Source organism: Somniosus microcephalus, chromosome 11, assembly GCF_052327205.1.
Source record: "Somniosus microcephalus isolate GS21.2 chromosome 11, FLI_Smic_1.0, whole genome shotgun sequence".
Taxonomy (NCBI): Eukaryota; Metazoa; Chordata; class Chondrichthyes; order Squaliformes; family Somniosidae; genus Somniosus; species Somniosus microcephalus.
The window spans coordinates 225,326,520-225,346,059 of record NC_140997.1 but is presented as its reverse complement, the minus strand read 5'-3'; the positions used below and the strand labels follow the sequence as shown (position 1 = coordinate 225,346,059).

Here is a 19,540-nt window from a genome sequence, read left to right as displayed (position 1 = left end):
CAGTGCAGTGCTGAGGGAGCGCTGTGCTGTCGGAGGTGCCGTCTTTCACATAAGACGTTAAACCGAGGCCCAGACTACTCTCTCAGGTGGACGTAAAAGATCCCATGGCACTATTTTGAAGTAGAGCAGGGGAGTTATCCCTGGTGTCCTGGGGCCAATATTTATCCCTGAATCAACATCACTAAAACAGATTATCTGGTCATTATCACATTGCTGTTTGTGGGAGCTTGCTGTGTGCAAATTGGCTGCCACGTTTCCTACATTACAACAGTGACTACACTTCAAAAGTACTTCATTGGCTGTAAAGTGCTTTGGGATGTCCGGTGGTCATGGAAGGCACTATATAAATGCAAGTCTTATAATGTGTAGAAAATGGCAAATGTTTTCACTATAATGCCCTTTAATTCGGTGCTCCCCTCACTTTTTTAGTGAGTTTGGTTGAAGCCCATTCACACTTACATGAAGTGGGCTCTCCTAACTTCATGACTGTGGTTTAGCTCCACTTACTTTAAAAAAAAAAAAAAAAAACTTTTTCTAATCGCCCAGGTTTCGACATTTCGTTTCTGGGTAAAAGCAACATTTTTGCCCCTTTATGGGTTTGCACTTCAGAGTATCAGAATCTTGTAAAAGTCATTTTGCTGCAAGCTGCACTGTTTAAAAAAAGATGTGGCATTTGAAAGTTAGAGGACAAGAAGAAAAAATAAAATAAATCCAATAGAATAGAAAAGTAAGTGGAGGGGGGGGGAAAAAGAGTCCTGTAATCCTACCTCCATACAAAAATGTTGGACGGGAAAAGATCAGCTAGTCAATCCAGCCTGTTCCTTAAAGTTGTGATGCATTGCATCACGATTCAGATACTCCCTACCTACCAGAAGCCATTAATCTCCTCGGAGAGGCGAGAAAAACAGGAAAATTCCTCTTCGACCCCCCAAGGCAATTGAAACTAGTCCAGGAGACCAGATTGAGCGTGATTAATATTTCTTGACACCTATGACGTGATCTCTGGCCCAGCCAGATACCGGTCCAGCTGTCTTTTGAAGGTATACAGCAAAAACCAGCACTCGCTGCACAAACCAGCAGCTGTCCTTTGGGGAAAAGGACCATCTAACAACTAACCTAATTCTACTCTCGCCTAACTTACAAATGTCAACTCTAGCCCTTCCCCAACCTATCGAATTGAAATCATTTGACGCAATAAAGTCCATTCATTATTTTATTGACCTCAACTTAATCGGCCCTGAGTTTCCACATCATCTAAAGAATCCGGACACCAGTGGAGAAATTGATGGTGTTTCTTATTTTCTTACAAAGTGTAATTGCAAGAATTTTTAGAAACGGGCAAATGCCATTTGGTCCAACAAGAATGTTTTTGATAGACTCGACCTTCTCACCATATCCATCAATCCCTTCTCTCTTCAGAAACTCAACGAATTATATGTTGAACCCATCAACACTGCCCATGTCGAAGGTCTTCGCTGGTAACTGGCGCCATAGCTCTATTTTTGGGTGGAAAGGTCCAGCCTGACGTCCTTTCTCCCAGCCGTCTAATTTTTACCTCTGTTCCTGGGAATTGAGCAAAGTGATGATTTCTTTCTCAAATGGGTCTGATAGTTTTCTTCAAGCTCTTGTACTCGACTGATTGGGAGATGATGATTTTGATCCCAGGTGCTATACCATGCTGCCCAATTGTCCACACATTTCTGCTGATGTAAAATGCCAATTCACAACATGAAACTTAGAAAAAGGAAAAGGCCATTCGCACAGCTTCTCTCCCGCTCCCGCGCACACCCGCCCTCCTCTTCCTCGCGAGACTTCCCTCCCGCACACATCCGCCCTCCTCCTCGCGAGACTTCCCTCCCGCGCACACGCGCACACCCGCCCTCCTCCTCCTCGCGAGACTTCCCTCCCGCCCACACCCGCCCTCCTCCTTGCGAGACTTCCCTCCCGCCCACACCCGCCCTCCTCCTTGCGAGACTTCCCTCCCGCCCACACCCGCCCTCCTCCTCGCGAGACTTCCCTCCCGCCCACACCCGCCCTCCTCCTCGCGAGACTTCCCTCCCGCCCACACCCGCCCTCCTCCTCGCGAGACTTCCCTCCCGCCCACACCCGCCCTCCTCCTCGCGAGACTTCCCTCCCTCGCACACCCGCCCTCCTCCTCCTCGCGAGACTTCCTCCCTCGCGCACCCGCCCTCCTCCTCCTCGCGAGACTTCCCTCCCTCGCGCACCCGCCCTCCTCCTCCTCGCGAGACTTCCCTCCCTTGCGCACCCGCCCTCCTCCTCCTCGCGAGACTTCCCTCCCTCGCACACCCGCCCTCCTCCTCCTCGCGAGACTTCCCTCCCTCGCACACCCGCCCTCCTCCTCGCGAGACTTCCCTCCCGCGCACACCCGCCCTCCTCCTCGCGCGCACACCCGCCGCCCTCCTCCTCGCGCGACCTCCCTCCCTCCCGCGCGCACCCGCCCTCTTCGCGTGACATCCCTCCCTCCCGCGCGCACCCGCCCTCTTCGCACGACCGACCTCCCTCCCGCGCGCACCCGCCCTCCTCGCGCGACCGACCTCCCCTCCCGCGCGCACCCGCCCTCTTCGCGCTCCCTCCCTCCCGCGCACACCCGCTCTCCTCGCGCGACTTCCCTCCCGCGCGCGCGCACCCACCCTCCCCTTCACACAACTTCCCTCGCACAGCTTCCCTCCTGCTCGTGCGCCTTTCCTTTTTAAAGGTATCAATTGACCCAGAATTAACTACTTTTACTGGCAGCACGTGCTATTACCTTGGATGTGAAGCTGAAATTCTTCTAATCTCAATCAGCTTGTGAATTTTGTAACTGCGCCAGCAAGCTCCTGTGGCCATTTTTCAAGCTAAATAACCTGTAATTAAAAATGTGATCTCAGTAGCTTTTACTTTATGGTCGGCAGTATGGACTGAAAGCTGATTTGTTTGTTTCTATCTGGTACAGCACAGGTTGGCTATGAGACTTTGTTGGCTCCTGCTGTCTGTGTGCTGCACGTTCTATGCCACAATAGCAGAGGGGCATTGATTTCTAACAGGACAGACTTTTTGTGATGAAGGATCCATTATTTATTTGATAAGAGTCTCCATATGAATTGCATATATCTGTACAAATGCCACGCTGCACTTAATAGATGTACTTTTTCTTCTTCTATGTACAGTATTATTTTTGTACACGTACTGAAGGCAGGTATGAGGAAAACTACCTTTTGTTCAAGTCCCGCTCCAGTGTCTTAAGAAATACAAATATGTATATAAATTTTATTTTTTTTAAAAGAAGGCTTTCTTAACCCAGCAAAGACCAACCATTTCAGGCCCTTTATCTCAAGTCTGCTTCCAGTCTGTTAGTGGAAGGCAGAGTCTGCCGGTGGCCTGGGATGGGTCCATCCGTTTTAATGGGGCCTGTGACTGACCCACCTGGGAGCTATTCCAGAGCTGTCAGACGCTAGGGAAATGTATTATTTCCCTAGGGTTTTTTATTTAAACAAAGTTGCACACTTCTGTAACGTATAGCGTCCGAAAAGACCATTGCTGTCCATCAGTAAATGGACAGGAGTGGGCTGGAGATGGAAATACTCCCTCTGGTAACATCCATAGACATTAATCCTCTAAGTCCTTATGGATTGTGACAGTTCCTCCTGCTTATCGGACTTTCTGGCAGCATTCCCCCTTTGTCCTCACCGATTTTGGTGCTAATGGTCAGAAACTTTGGACAATTCTGGGCACCACGCTTCAGGAACGATGTAAAGGGTGCAGAGGAGGTTGACCAGGATGTTATCGGGAATGAGAGACTTGAGTAATGAGGAGAGGTTGGAAAAGTTAGGACTGTTCTCCTTGGAACAGAGAGGGTAAGAGTTGACCTAATCGAGGTTTTCAAGCTGATGAGTGGTTTTGATAGAGCAGAGAGAGAAAAACGATTCCCTCTGGCGAGTGGGTCAATAACCAGAGGTCAGAGATTCAAAATCATTGGCAAAAGATCGAGAGGGGAGAGGAGAAATTTTTTCACTGAGTTGTCGGGATCTGGAACGCTCGACCTGAAAAGGTGGCGGAAGCTGATTCCATCAATAATTTGAAAAGGGAGTTGGACGGGTACTTGAGGATGAGGAACTTGCAGGGTTATGGACAAAAAGCATGTGTGTGTGGGGCCAATGTTCCCTCTAATCTTTTTTTTTGTGGGGGGGGGGCAGCGCGGCCCTTTTAACGGGTTGTGCGGCCCATTCAAAATTCCGCAGTTTTTCCATTTAAGAGCCGGCTGCGCAGGACCCGTAGAGCGCGGGAACATTGTGTGGGATTAAGCGTGATTGCTCTTTCAAAGAGCCGGCACAGGCACGACGGGCCAAATGGCCTTCTGTGCTGTAAGTTTCTATGATTCTATGAAATCTGCAAACCACGGTGAAATAGTGGGTTTTGGTTCCCTGCTGTGCTGGCTTTGTATCTTCACTGACTTGAAACATTGTCTTTTCCAGTTTGAGTACCAGCAAGCGCAGCTGGAAGCAGAGATTGAGAATCTGTCCTGGAAGGTGGAGCGAGCAGACAGTTATGACCGAGGGGTAAGCCGTTTATTAAGGTGGACTCATGTAACTAACCGCTCTCGAGTACAAGATCTGTGTGCATAGAGAAAAAAGTAATAATTTTTCAATATTTAAACACAAGAACCCGGCGGTGGAGACACACACAGTTAAATGATGGCCTTAACGCCTTCCGTGTTGGGTTTGGGCAGAAGCCGCTGGAAGTTGACTGATGTGGTTTAAAATAGTGGATTGAACCAGGACCGGTGCAAATAATAGTTTATTTTTGTAAAACGTGAGTGGCAGCGACCTATAAAAGGTAAGCCCGAGCGCGGGTAGGCCTCAGAGCGGCGGCGGGAGGAGTCTGAGCAGCAGCAACCTATAAAAGGTAAGCCCGAGCGTGGGTAGGCCTCAGAGCGGCGGCGGGAGGAGGCTGAGCAGCAGCAACCTATAAAAGGTAAGCCCGAGCGTGGGTAGGCCTCACCAATCTCCAATCTCAGAGGGAGAGAAGTAAAAAGTAATCGAGGTGTGACGTCACCACGAAGCAGGTAAGTGATTGGTTGGGAGTATTTCTCTCTTTTAAAAACTTTAACTCTGTGGTTTATAGTTTTTAAGGTCTCTGTGGTGTAGCGGGACAGTTTGTAAACTAGGGCCCTTAAATATATCATTTAAAAATAATAAATTTAATTAATTACATAGAATGGGAGAGCAGGCGATGTGTTTCTGCTGCAATATGTGGGAGCTGGTGGACACCATTGATGCTCACGGTGATCACATTTGCAGTAAGTGTTGGCTGCTCGAGGAACTCCGGCTCCGTGTTGATGAGCTGGAGTCCGAGCTTCAAACACTGCGACACATCAGGGAGGGGGAGAGTTACCTGGACTCTGTGTTCCAGGAAGTAGTCACACCAATTAGATTAACTAATTCAGATGTAGTCCATGGTCAGGGACAGGAGGGTGTGACTGAGTGAGGCAGGTACGGGGATCCAGGCGGTAGTGTTGGAGGAGCCGCAGCCCTTGCTCTTGTCCAACAGGTTTGAGGCTCTTACTCCCTGTGAGGACGGGAACGGGGACTGCAGGGAGGATGAGCAACCCGGCCACAGCACCGTGGAGCGGGGGGCCATTCAAGTGGGGGGGAGTAAAAAGAAATGTTGTAGTGGTAGGGGATAGTGTCATTAGGGGGATAGATAGGGTTCTTTGCAGCCGAGAGCGAGAGTCCCGAAGGCTGTGTTGCCTGCCCGGTGCCAGGGTTAAGGACATCTCCTCTGGGCTGGAGAGAAACTTGGAGTGGGAGGGGGAGGATCCAGTTGTCGTGGTCCATGTTGGTACCAACGACATAGATAGGACAAGGAAAGAGGTTCTGCTGAGGGAGTTTGAGCAGCTAGGGGCCAAATTAAAAAACAGAACCACTAGGGTAATAATCTCTGGACTATTACCTGAGCCACGAGCAAATTTGGCTAGGGTAAATAAAATCAGAGAGTTAAATGCGTGGCTCAAAGACTGGTGTGGGAGAAATGGGTTTTGCTTCTTGGGACACTGGCACCAGCACTGGGACAGGAGAGAGCTGTTCCGTTGGGACGGACTTCACTTGACCAGTGCTGGGACTAGAATCCTGGCGAATCGAATAACTAGGGCTGTAGAGAGGGATTTAACCTAATTAGTGGGGGGGAGGTTTCAAGAGAGCAAAAAATAAAAATGTCAGCGGAGAAGGCAATAGAGCAAGGTAGCAGTGGGGGAATTAAAAACCAGAGCGTGTCAGGAAGGGACAGAATGTATAAAGATAAAGGTAAAGTAGTGAAGGGGGTAAAAGCAGGAATAAATTGTCACAAAACATATTTTAAAAGTTCTTTATCTGAATGCACGCAGCATTCGTAACAAAATAGACGAGTTGACGGTACAAATAACTACACATGGGTATGATCTGGTGGCCATTACAGAAACATGGCTGCAAGGTGACCATGACTGGGAACTAAACATCCAGGGGTATTTGACAATTAGGAAGGACAGACAGAAAGGAAAGGGAGGTGGGGTGGCTATGTTAATAAAGGATGGAATCACTGCAATAGTGAGAAATGATATTTGGTCAAAGGATCTGGATAGTGAAACAGTTTGGGTGGAGATAAGGAATAATAAGGGGGAAAAGTCACTAGTGGGCGTAGTCTATAGGCCTCCTAACAGTTGCAACTCTGTTGGCCAGAGTATAAATCAGGAAATAGTTGGGGCTAGTAATAAGGGAACAGCTATAATCATGGGGGATTTTAACTTTCATATTGACTGGACAGATCAAATTGGGCAGGGCAGCCTTGAGGAAGAGTTCATAGAGTGTATTAGGGACGGGTTCCTTGAGCAGTATGTTACTGAACCAACCAGGGGGCAGGCAATCTTAGATCTGGTCCTGTGTAATGAGACAGGATTAATAAAAAATGTCCTAGTAAAGGATCCCCTTGGAATGAGTGACCATAACATGGTTGAATTCCAAATTCAGTTGGAGGGTGAGAGAGTTGGATCTCAAACCAGCGTACTAAGCTTAAATAAAGGAGACTATGAAGGTATGAGAGCAGAGTTGACTAAAGTGGACTGGGAAAATAGATTAAAGTGTAAGACGGTACATAAGCAGTGGTGTACATTCAAGGAGATATTTCACAACTTTCAAGAAAAATATATTCCACTGAGGAAAAAGGGGCATAAAAGAAAAGACGGCCATCCGTGGCTAAGTAATAAAGGATAGTAGCCGACTGAAAACAAGGGCATATAAAGTAGCCAAATCTAGTGGGAGGATAGAAGATTGGGAAGCATTTAAAAGCCAGCAAAGAATAACTAAAAGATTAATTAAGAAAGGGAAGATAGATTATGAAAGTAAACTAGCAAAAAATATAAAAACAGATAGCAAGAGTTTCTACAATTATATAAAAAGAAAAAGGGTGGCTAAAGTGAATGTTGGTCCCTTAGAGGACGAGACTGGGAAATTAGTGGTGGGGAACATGGAGATGGCAAAAACGCTGAACAAATATTTTGTATCAGTCTTTACAGTAGAGGACACTAAAAATATCCCAACACTGGACAAACGGGGCTATAGGGGGGGAGGAGCTAAACACGATTAAAATCACTAAGGAGGTGGTACTCGGTAAGATAATGGGACTAAAGGCGGATAAATCCCCTGGACCTGATGGCTTACATCCTAGGGTCTTGAGGGAAGTGGCGGTGGGGATTGTGGATGCATTAGTGGTAATTTTCCAGAACTCCCTGGATTCAGGTAAGGTCCCAGCAGATTGGAAAACTGCTAATGTAACACCCTTATTTAAAAAGGGAAGTAGACAAAAGGCTGGAATCTATAGACCAGTTAGCCTAACATCTGTGGTTGGTAAAATGTTGGAGTCCATTATTAAGGAAGCAGTAACAGGACATTTGGATAAGCATAATTTAATCGGACAGAGTCAGCATGGTTTTATGAAGGGGAAGTCATGTTTGACAAATTTGCTCGAATTCTTTGAGGGCGTAACAAACAGGGTGGATGTGGTGTATTTGGACTTCCAAAAGGCATTTGACAAGGTGCCACGCAAAAGATTACTGCACAAGATAAAAAATCACGGGATTGGGGGTAACGTACTGGAATGGGTGGAAGATTGGCTATCTAACAGAAAACAGAGAGTTGGGATAAATGGTTCATTCTCGGGTTGGCAATCAGTAACTAGTGGTGTTCCGCAGGGGTCAGTGCTGGGACCCCAGCTCTTTACAATCTATATTAACGATTTGGAGGAAGGGACCGAGTGCAACATATCCAAGTTTGCCGACGATACAAAGATGGGAGGGAAAACAGTGAGTGAGGAGGACATAAAAAACCTGCAAAAGGACATAGACAGGCTAAGTGAGTGGGCAGAAATTTGGCAGATGGAATATAATGTTGGACAGTGTGAGGTTATGCACTTTGGCAGAAAAAATCAAAGAGCTAGTTATTATCTAAATGGAGAGAAACTGCAAAGTGCTACAGTACAAAGGGATCTGGGGGTCCTGGTGCATGAAACACAAAAGGTTAGTATGCAGGTACAGCAGGTGATCAGGAAGGCCAATGGAATCTTGGCTTTTATTGCAAAAGGGATGGAGTATAAAAGCAGGGAAGTCTTGCTTCAGTTATACAGGGCACTGGTGAGGCCACACCTGGAATACTGCGTGCAGTTTTGGTTTCCATATTTAAGAAAAGATATACTCACTCTCGAGGCAGTTCAGAGAAGGTTCACTCGGTTGATTCCGGAGATGAGGGGGTTGACTTATGAGGAAAGGTTGAGTAGGTTGGGCCTCTACTCATTGGAGTTCAGAAGAATGAGAGGCGATCTTATCGAAACATATAAGATTGTGAGGGGGCTTGATCGGGTGGATGCGGTGAGGATGTTTCCACTGATGGGTGAGACTAGAACTAGGGGGCATAACCTTAGAATAAGGGGCTGCCCTTTCAAAACTGAGATGAGGAGAAACTTCTTCACTCAGAGGGTAGTAAATCTATGGAATTTGCTACCCCAGAGAGCTGTGGAAGCTGCGACATTAAATACATTTAAAACGGAGATAGACAGTTTCTTAGCCGATAAGGGAATTAGGGGTTACGGGAAGCGGGCAGGGAAGTGGACGTGAGTCTAGGTTCGGATCAGCCATGATCCTATTGAATGGCGGAGCAGGCCCGAGGGGCCGTATGGCCTACTCCTGCTCCTACTTCTTATGTTCTTATTGATGCTGAAGGCAAGATGAGGTATGAGATGGCTTCTCTTGTAAATGATGGAACGGGGAGTGGCACTTAAAACCTTCTCAAAAATGTATTTCAATGTAAAAAAAAAAAAGGAACGTGAAACGACTTGTAACCCATCTGTTTTTAGTACAGTGTGTGCAATTTGCACTTTCTGGTGTTTTATCTCCTAACCCTGTAAATCTTGGAGTATAATCTGCACTTCTCTTCTCTATCTCTCCCCCAGAAGTATCAAGTGTTTGTGCACAGAGTATGTATCTTATACATGAGGACCTAAGAAATAGGAGCAGGAGTCGGCCATTCGGCCCCTCGAGTCTGCTCCGCCATTCAATAAGGTCATGGCTGATCTACTGACATAGAATCTACAGCACAGAAACAGGCCATTCAGCTCCACTCTCCTGCCCTATCCCTTGATTCTCTTAGTGTCCAAAAATCGATCGATCTCAGCCTTGAATATACTCAACGACTGAGCATCCACAGTCCTCTGGGGCAGAGAATTACAAAGATTCACAACCCTCTGAAAAGAAATTCCTCCTCATCTCAGTCCTAAATGGCCGACCCCTTATCCTGAGACTATCACCCCTAGTTCTAGACACTCCAGCCAGGGGATACAGTACCAAAATGTATCTGCAATAAATCCTAGAATTTGTGGCCTTCTATGTATGGCTAGCTCATTATATATGGGGTGAGCGAAGAGAGGGTCACAGATTTATGGCATTTCACATCCTTAGAATTAAATAATGCACTAAATTTCTCCCATTCCCTCCCAAATCCCCGAAAATAGAATTGAATTAAATTTCAGGCCGTACATCTGCGATTTCTCTGGAGAATTCTTGAATGGAACAGAACAATTGTTTCTAGCACAGTGGTAGCATAGTGTTTCTGCCAACCCCAATATTACTACAATAGTATCACGGAATCACAGAAATTTACGGCACAGAAGGAGGCCATTCGGCCCATCGTGTCTGCGCCAGTTGAAAAAGAGCTCTCCAGCCTAATCCCACTTTCCAGCTCTTGGTCCGTAGCCCTGTAGGTTACGGCACTTCAGGTGCATATCGAAGTACTTTTTAAATGTGATGAGGGTTTCTGCCTCTACCACCCTTTCAGGCAGTGAGTTCCAGACCCCCCACCACCCTCTGGGTGAAAAAAGTTCTCAACTCAACTCCCCTCTAAACCTCCAACCAATGACTTTAAATCTATGCCCCCTGGTTATTGACCTCTCTGCTAAGGGAAATAGGTCCTTCCTATCCACTCTACCTAGGCCCCTCATAATTTTATACACCTCAATTAAATCTCCCCTCAGCCTCCTCTGTTCCAAAGAAAACAACCCCAGCCTATCCAATCTTTCCTCATTGCTAAAATTCCCCAGTCCTGGCAACATCCTCGTAAATGTCCTCTGTACCCCCTCTAGTGCAATCACATCTTTCCTGTAATGTGGTGACCAGAACTGTATGCAGTACTCTAGCTGTGGCCTAACTAGTGTTTTAAAGAACTGTAACTTTACATTAGAATTATCAGGTATTTAAAATTAAAGTGTTGAAATAATGAGAAGTGGGGATCTAACCCAAAATCCTTAAGTTTCATTCAACTCAAAAATGTTGCTCTGGAGTTGCTGAATTTCATAGAAACATAAAGATGGGGCAGCCATTCAGCCCATCATGCCTGTGCTGATGCTAGATCCACACGAGAGTTAACTAGTCCCGTTTTCCTGCCCTTTCTCCGTTCACTTAGTTGGTTGCACACTTAACTCCGCATCAGAAAGCTGTGGGTTCAAGCGCCACTCCAGGACTTGGGCACATGATCTAGGGTGAAACCTCAGTGCCTGGTCAGCTAGATGTAAATTCTAAGAGGAGTATGTAACACTTAGCCCAATATCTTGGCCAACAATCATCCCTCCACCAGTATCACTAAAATAGATTAATTGGTTGCTTACCTCATTTTGCTGTTTGTGGAACCTTGCTGTGGGCAAAGTGGCTTATGCCTTTGCCTAAAGAACTGACTACATTTCAAAAAGTAGCGCTTTGGGATGTCCTGAGGGTGTGAAAGGTGCCACATGAATCTAAGCTCGTTGTTCTTCCACTTAAACAACAGAATCCCTGGGGGGAGCCCAGCATACGTTTTATTCCAGTCTTGTGTTGTGTATCTGTTGGAGGTGTTTGGCTGTATTTTGACCATCTTCTGCTTTGCTTTTCAGGATCTAGAGAATCAAATGCATATAGCAGAACAGAGACGTAGGACACTGCTTAAGGATTTTCATGACACATCAGACTAAAGGAGCCCTGTGGATGTGGTGCCATGTTGAAAAAGGCATTGGCTGGGGAAGATCATAAAATATTGTTTTTAGTTCCTTGTTTATTTTTTTCATCTGTCGTTCCTTTGGTTCTCTTTTATTATGTTTTTTTGCCAGAATAGTCAGCAACGCTCGTGTGTGGTTCCATTCATGAGCTGTAATAGTGTTAGACTTTTTTTTAAGAAAAAAAAGATGCATTTCTTTTTTTAAAAAAAATATGCGTTAACATTGAAAAAGGAGATTCTTTAAAACTTTTAAGAAGTCTGGGCTTTTACAAATACTTTCACTGAGACTGGAAGGATTGCAGAAGCTTCAGCTTCCCACAGACTTTTACATTAATGTATGTTTTCACGAGAACAAAAATATTTGGGGCATTCGTGGCACAACCGAATTATAGTGCATATATATACTGGCACCAAGGCACTCTGCTTAGGCGACTGCTGGAAAATGCAGACTGCTTAAAAAGAAGTCATTGGGGAATGGTTTGGTTTTCTGGTTATCTTTGCTTTAAACGTGCGTTAATTGCCTGCTTTGACTGGGAGCAATGTTTTTCAGTCTGATTTGAGAGGGGATGGGGGGGGGGGGGGGTGGTGTCGGCGATTGATCTGCACGTTGTTGAAGGAGGTGATCTCTCTGCATGAGGTGCTGTATACTGTAGAGCGCTTCCTAATCCCTTCTGGAGAGCGCAGGAAAAAGTCCCCCACATTTCTGGTCTAGGGTGGGAGAAAGGAAAGCGATAGTTAAACAAGTACCTGCTGTTGCTACCTCTGTGCTTGGAATAGAACAGCAGCTGGTTTATACTGCATTGCAAGGCAGTGAGCTTCAAGAACATCCAAAAGGTTCATGAAGCACCTGACTCGCCCACCCCCCACCACCCTCAGCAGTTTGTTCTGACCTCGTTATCCGATCCGCATTAACAATTTTTAAAGTAGTTTATACTTTTTTTTTAAAAAGGAAAAAAAATAGTGATTTGAGCTTTTGCCCCCCCCAACCCCCTTGTAATGGTTTAGTGATGTACTTGCTATTGGTGAGATGGGGTCCTGGTTGTGTACGTGGGTTACCAGGATATATTATAATGTTTTTATACATTTCATATTTGTCACGCTACCTCGAGTGCGCTCCGCACTCTGATCCACAATGGTAAGAAGAGTGAAAAATTATTTTTTTTGAGGGTATTTATGATGTGAATCTGTTTCTTTCCCCCCCCCCCCCCCCGACATTGCAGCTGAGAGGTTGTATAACTTCTGTAATGTTTTCACCTACTTGTGCTTTTTGCAGCAATAGAACCACTGTATCTTTCATTACTGATATAAAAGTTATTTAATTCCACTTGCTTGCTATTTTCTGAAACCTTTCCAGACTCGCTTCCCTTCCACCTCAAGGTTCAAAGTTCTCGTACGTGACGACACGCTCTGCACCTGTGCTGGATTTGCTCTAGGCGGTTTTTTTCTTTTTTGATTGCGTCCGTCCTCTGGCTCACCGGTGACGCCCCCCCTCTGGCTCACCGGTGACGCCCCCCCTGAGAAGGCAGCTCGCTCCCGGTACCGCTGGTTGTGAGAGAGTCCCAACTGCCTGCCGAGCTGGCACACGTCACCATAACCAGCGAGACTGGCACCGATGCCACCGCAGATCAGCTGCTAACCGGGTGTGCGGCGACAGTGATGACTGTCCCTCTCAATTTAATTTTTCCTCCTCTGACAGCAAGGTAGAGAGATGGGAAGTGCAGCAGCCTAAGGATCAGACCTGTGGTTTTCCTCTCCCTTTTCCCCAATGGCAAGGAACCCCAATTTTGTTCCTTCTGAAAGCAATAAAAATAAGTCTTTGCTATTTTACAACATAACTAGTTTGGTAGATTTCAACAATAATTTAATCTTGAGCTTGGCAATGTGCAATGCTCAAGGTTTGCAGTGTTATTCAAACCACTTGACTGAATTATTATCTTGTAGCTGCTGCCCTCTTATCCCCGGTGTTATCCATGTGACTCTGCTCACATTGAATAAATCTAGTAGCCATGTAGATTAAATCTTAACCCTTTTGCTTCCTGTTTCCATTTTGATTTCAGGTTATGTGCTGGAGTAGGGCAAGTATTTCAATAAAAATCTTGCTCTAGGGTAGGAAAGGTTGTGACTGAAAGCTGGGGTTTCCAACTCTGGACGTATTCTTGAAGGTTTCAGCACGTGACCACCTGCCTCCAACCGCCACCCCCCCCCCCCCCCCCAAACACTTCCATCGTCAATCACCTCAGACATTTACCCCCCTCCGCCACTGGAAAGCGAACAGACTTTTCATTGTCCGATTGGATGAGTCTTGACTGTCTTGTCAAACCGGCTTTTCTCCAATCTCCAATTTTTTTTTGTAACTAATAAATAAGTGTTCAAAGAAAATGGGGTGGGGGGGGTGGTGAGGGAGGGAAAACCTCCTTTTTGCTTAATGCCCTTATGCTTTTCCTCCCGGGTTGCTCGCACCAGTGGCCTGGAGATTAATCTTTAATTCCTGGAGACTCCAGGGCAATCCTGAAGGGTTGGCAGCCCTATAGACGTTTGAATACTGGCTACTCCGCAGGAATTAACAGTAGTTGTAGATGACCTCTGTGACCCTGCCTTCCAAAACCAAGCATTTCGATTTAGTGGTCCATTGGCTACAAAATGACTTTTTTGTTTTATGCACTGCCCAGTTACTGGAACATAACCCTATATATTTTTGAAAATCAAATTGCCCGCGTGCGTTCTGCTAACGAGTTGTTTGCTAATGCTCGAGGAGCTATCAAATAAAGGTTACCCTTTCACTGTCTCATACTCGTACTGATGCACTCTTTACAGTGTCACCTGTAGATGAGTGTTGGCGCAACGTGTATTCAAAAATTGAATCATAGAATGATACAGCACAGAAGGAGGCCATTCGGCCCATCGTGCCTGTGCTGGCTCTTTGGTAAAGCTGTCCAATTAATCCCCGCTCTTTCCCTGTTGCATTGTAATTTTTTTTCCCTTTCAAGTATTTATCCAACGTTACTATTGAATCTGCTTCCACCAGCCTTTCAGGCAGTGCATTCACGAGTAGTGACTCCTTTTTATTTTACCATCAATTGTTCACCTTTCTTTCCTTTGTTCGACATCCTCCCCCGAGCAAAGCACCTCCTTTTTTGAAAATCTTCCCAGACAACCTTGAGCACTGCTCTTGTAGATCCTCCGAGAGGTGTGCTTGAGAGTCGAGCACACGCTGTAACTCGTTGTCCGGTTGTCTCCTTTCCACGCCCCCATCCTTCTGAATAGAGATTCTGGGAGTGAATTTCCACAGGGAAGTGGGGGGGAGATTCTCCTGCCGTGACTCTAAGAGCCACGGAAACCCCGTAAAACGGCATAAACCGCCCGCCACTGGCTTTTCCACCAAGGTCACGGCAGACTAGTGGGAGAACCCCCCCCCCCATGCTAATTCATCGCCCCCTGATCTTGTTAACTGGAATAGCAGAGTGTTGCAGTTCTGTACCTGAGACCATCCTGTAACTAATTCTGCTCTAAGTGGTGAAGAATGAACTATAGTGCATGACTATGCAGTATGGACAGCTATGTTGCTTTCTCAGGTGATGATTTAGTACTGTTGCACCAAGCAGCAGCTACTTATCACTGCTCTCGATGGCCAGACTTGTTAATCAGAGCGCTTGAGTTTTGTGTGTGTGTTGGAACACATACGACCTCTGGTGGCATTTTCGACAGACAGGTTAGCGAGTTTCTAATAATCCAGTACTCTAACCGTGCAGAAGGGAAATATAATGCGGATCAGTGTTGGAGCTGCTTCAGGTGGTTACCCTGGGGCCAGCAATTTGCATGTAATCGTGTGGCACTTTGACCCCCTCTAAGGAGCAGATCTGACATACTTGGCAATTCCCAGTCTTTTTTGTGATCACAGTTGATGACCTATCGCCCAGTCTCCTAATCATAGTATCATACGGCACAGAAGGAGGCCAGTCGGCCCACCGCGCCTGTGCCGGCTTTTTGAAAGAGCTCTCCAATTAGTCCCACTCCCCCTGCTCTTTCCCCATAGCCCTGCAAATCTTTCCTTTTATAGGTATTTATTTATATCCAATTCCCCCTTTTAATTTCCTAATCTTGCCTTTTTGCAAAACCATGAAGGCTAACCCATAAATTGAAAAGAAGTGAGAGGCAGTGTGCTGATAAAACCTCGATGCCCCTTTACGTTCTGTCGTACATCACTATTTCTTGCCTTGGGTATGTGTACTGCAGCCTGCCTGTGTGAGCGGACTGTTAATGACCTGCAGGTGGGTGGGCATGCTGAAGATTTAAAGGGACTATCTTTTTGGGAGCAGAAACACAACCCTTAACCTACTCCTGCTCCTATCTTCTCCTACTCCTGCTCCTATCTTCTATGTTTCTATAGATCTATTTCTTAAGGCTAAAGGGATCAAGGGATATGGGGAGAAAGCAGGGACAGGGTACTGAATTTGGATGATCAGCCATGATCTCATTAAATGGCAGAACAGGTTTGAGGGGCCGAATGGCCTACTCCTGCTCCTATCTCCTATGTTTCTAACAAATAGTATCAAACACCACTAGAGAATTCAAATCTGCCATCACAATCCTTTCCATGCTTATTGGCCATTGCAGTCTCCTCTACGTTTATATTGGCCTTGTTTTCATTTAGATTCCAGGATACCAGCGCCTAAACTGCTAAATCCGGCTCCCTTTTCCCTGTGGCAGAATAACGGAGCCATGGGAAATGAGGTCTACCATTCTCCTGCCTGGATAAGGGGGGGTGGGGGGCTGGATATCACCAGTGTTGATGCCAGAAGCTTGCTCATGAGTACCGGTCTTCTGGAATCCAAATTAAAACCAGCCCAATATCAAAGCAGCTTTTGATGGGACGTTTTCTTTAAGTATTTGAGTTGACCGTGTTGTCGCTAAGCCTATTTAGCATGTTGGCACCAATACACTATTGGGCGGGGGTGGGGGGTGGAATAGCGCATAAACTAGTGCACTTTCAGGTGTAATGCACTTCGTTCATCAAGTTTCTCCTCTCACACAAGCACCCACAAGTGTGTGTGTTGGAGCACATACGACCTCTGGTAGCATTTTTGACAAAGATGAGATTAGTGAGTTTCTAATAATCCAGTACTGTAGCTGTGCAGAAGGGAATATAATGCGGATCAGTGTTGGAGCAGCTTCACGGGCTTATTCTTGGGCCAGCAAATCGCATGAAAATGTGTTTCACCCGTTGTATTACGCTGCTCAGGATGTTGTCTGCAGTGGCACCCTAAGATTAAAGAGGTAAACACTAATTGTGCTGGTGCTTGCTTTTCTACAGTTCAAGTGGACATTGTATGACAATTTGGCACAACCTTCCATTTAAGTTTTGGTGCCCTTCGAGTGATGAAGCTGCTCGATTAGCCCGTGAAGCCTGCCTCCTTTCTGTTTAATCTCCTCCAGTGTCTTGAGTGGATCTAAGTGATGACAAACCACAATTTAGCCATGAAATAGCGCTCTTTCCTGTAGATTAGAGCACATCACTTACTTTCCCTAATAAATCTTGCAGCTATAATGTAATGGGACCTGTTCCTAAGTGCTCTTGTAATGCACTGACTACATAAACCCCATGACCTTGAAATGATGATCCCCCTAACCCCAGAGGAGCCCCCCACCCCCCCCCCCCCCAATTTCCCTATAGGCTGTAACAATGTTTGCAAGGGAAAGTGATGTGCTGTTACCCATGGGAAGTGGAGCAATTTCATGCCTATGTCGAGTGATTTGTTGCCACTTGGATGCGTTGGGAACTGGCGTTATCATTGCTGCTGTGACTTAAAGCAATACTGTAGTGAGTGGGCAGCAAATTACACTGCAGGTGCTAAGTATAAAAATGTGCAGGAATGTGTCACCACTCACTTGGTCTATTCCTGGCACTGACGTGCAGCAAAATTGTTGAGGTTTTGTTACTGGCAAATTTAAGTTCTGCATATCCAAAAATATTGATGTCTATTCACTGACCGTAATACGGTTGCAATTGTGACTTACGCTTTTCTTCTGTTTTGAGTCCCAACACACTAATTATCTGAGAGGATATATGGACAATTGGCTCCCAGGGCTTCTGTACTAGACTGGAACGTATTCAACAAAAACAACTTGTATTTATATAGCACTTTTAACGTAGTAAAACGTCTCGAGGTGCTTCACAAGAGCAATATCAAACAAAAATTGACGCTGAGCCACATGAGATATTGGAGAAGGTGACCAAGTCTGGTCAAAGGCAGGTTTTAAGGAGCACCTTAAAGGAGGAGAGAGCGGCAGAGGGGTTACATAGAAAGATAGGAGCAGGTGTAGGCCATTCGGCCCCTCCAGCCTGTTCCGGCATTTAATGAGATCATGGCTGATCCTCCAAATTCAGTACCCTGTCCCTGCTTTCTCCCCATATCCCTTGATCCCTTTAGCCTTAAGAAATATATCTAACTCCTTCTTGAATATATTTAATGAATTGGCCTCAACTGCCTTCTGTGGTAGAGAATTCCACAGGTTCACCACTCTCTGGGTGAAGAAATTCCTCCTCACCTCTGTCCTAAATGGCCTACCCCTTATCCTTAGACTGTGACCCCTGGTTCTGGACTCCCCACCATCGGGAACATCCTTCCTGCGTCTAGTCCTGTTAAAATTTTATAAGTTTCAATGAGATCCCCTCTCATTCTTCTAAACTCTAGTGAATATAAGCCTAGTCGACCCAATCTCTCCTCATACGTCATTGCTGCCATCCCAGGTATCAGCCTGGTGAATCTTCGCTGCACTTTCTCCATGGCAAGAACATCCTTCCTCAGATAAGGCGACCAAAACTGCACACAATACTCGAGGTTTCTGGAGGGAATTCCAGAGCTTAGGGCCTTGGCAGCTGAAGGCACAGCCGCCAACGGTGTAGCGAGGAAAATCGGATGTGCAAGGGGCCAGAATTGGAGGAGCGCAGAGATCTCGAAGGGTCGTAGGACTGGAGGAAGTTTAAAAGTTTTGCCGTTTCTACCGAGCAGAACAAAAACTGGCAAACAGAAATTTGCCGCCGACCTAACTGCTCACAAATGTCACTGATGGTGCAGCACAGGTCGAGTTAATTCTGGTTTCTCCAGTAAATGTCAGGCGGTAGTAAAGGTTTATTTTAACAAAGTAAATCTTTAACGCTGACCATAATTATGTTTTAAGCACAGTACAAAAAATTTGACTGGCTCAATTTGGTTTACCTCTGTCGCTATGAAACCTGCTGCATCTTTACAGCTTTTGGAAATATGATTTTACATTTTATTTTATGCGGGCACAAAACTTGGTGATGGATTTGCCTATAAGTTTCTTCTAACAGGTTGGGTATTTCCCCCCCCCCCCCCCCCAAACATTAAGCTGCTTTTTATGAAAATAAAGTAACTTTTGAGATAGCAGCATTATTTTGGGTTGGAGGACAGAGGCAAGAGAGCTCTCTAGTTCCTTGAGCATTTCAGAGTCCCAATACACTCTTCACCAACTGTGAGGATATAGCCACGATTCAGTCGGTGTCTCCTACAGGCTACCTTTGGTTCAAATATGGGAATGTGTTTCTTCCCCCCCCCGCCCCCCCTCTCCTTCCCCTTCTGTGTGTGTGTGTGTCAGCTGTGGCTCAGTGGGCAGCACCCTCGCCTCTGAGTCAGAAGGTTGTGGTTTCAAGTCTCACTCCAGAGACTTGACCACAAAATCCAGGCTGACGCTCCCAGAGCAGTACCGAGGGAGTGCTGCACTGTCGGAGGTGCCGTCTTTCGGATGAGAAGTTACACCGAGACACCGTCTGCCCCCTCAGGTGGATGTAAAAATCTCACTGCACTATTTCGAAGAGGAGATGGGGAGTTATCCCTGGTGTCCTGGCCAATATTTATCCCTCAATCAACATCACTAAAAAAAAAACATTGGTCATTATCACATTGCTGTTTGTGGGAGCTTGCTGTGTGCTAATTGGCTGCCAAGTTTCCCACATTACAACAGTAACTACACTCCAAAAG

The 19,540-nt window shown here is 46.1% G+C and overlaps 1 protein-coding gene across 2 annotated transcripts in view; it reads left to right on the top strand.

Moving 5' to 3' along the window:
* arih2 (ariadne homolog 2 (Drosophila)) overlaps positions 1-12,864 on the top strand; it is a 98,093-nt gene extending 85,229 nt beyond the window's left edge. For both annotated transcript variants that reach the window (XM_086002050.1, XM_086002051.1), the window contains 2 exons: positions 4,473-4,556; positions 11,440-12,864. In XM_086002050.1, coding sequence (XP_085858176.1) covers positions 4,473-4,556; positions 11,440-11,517 — 162 coding nt within the window. In that variant the 3' untranslated portion in view covers positions 11,518-12,864. The remainder of the gene's footprint in view (positions 1-4,472; positions 4,557-11,439) is intronic.
* The last annotated feature ends 6,676 nt before the right edge of the window (positions 12,865-19,540 follow it).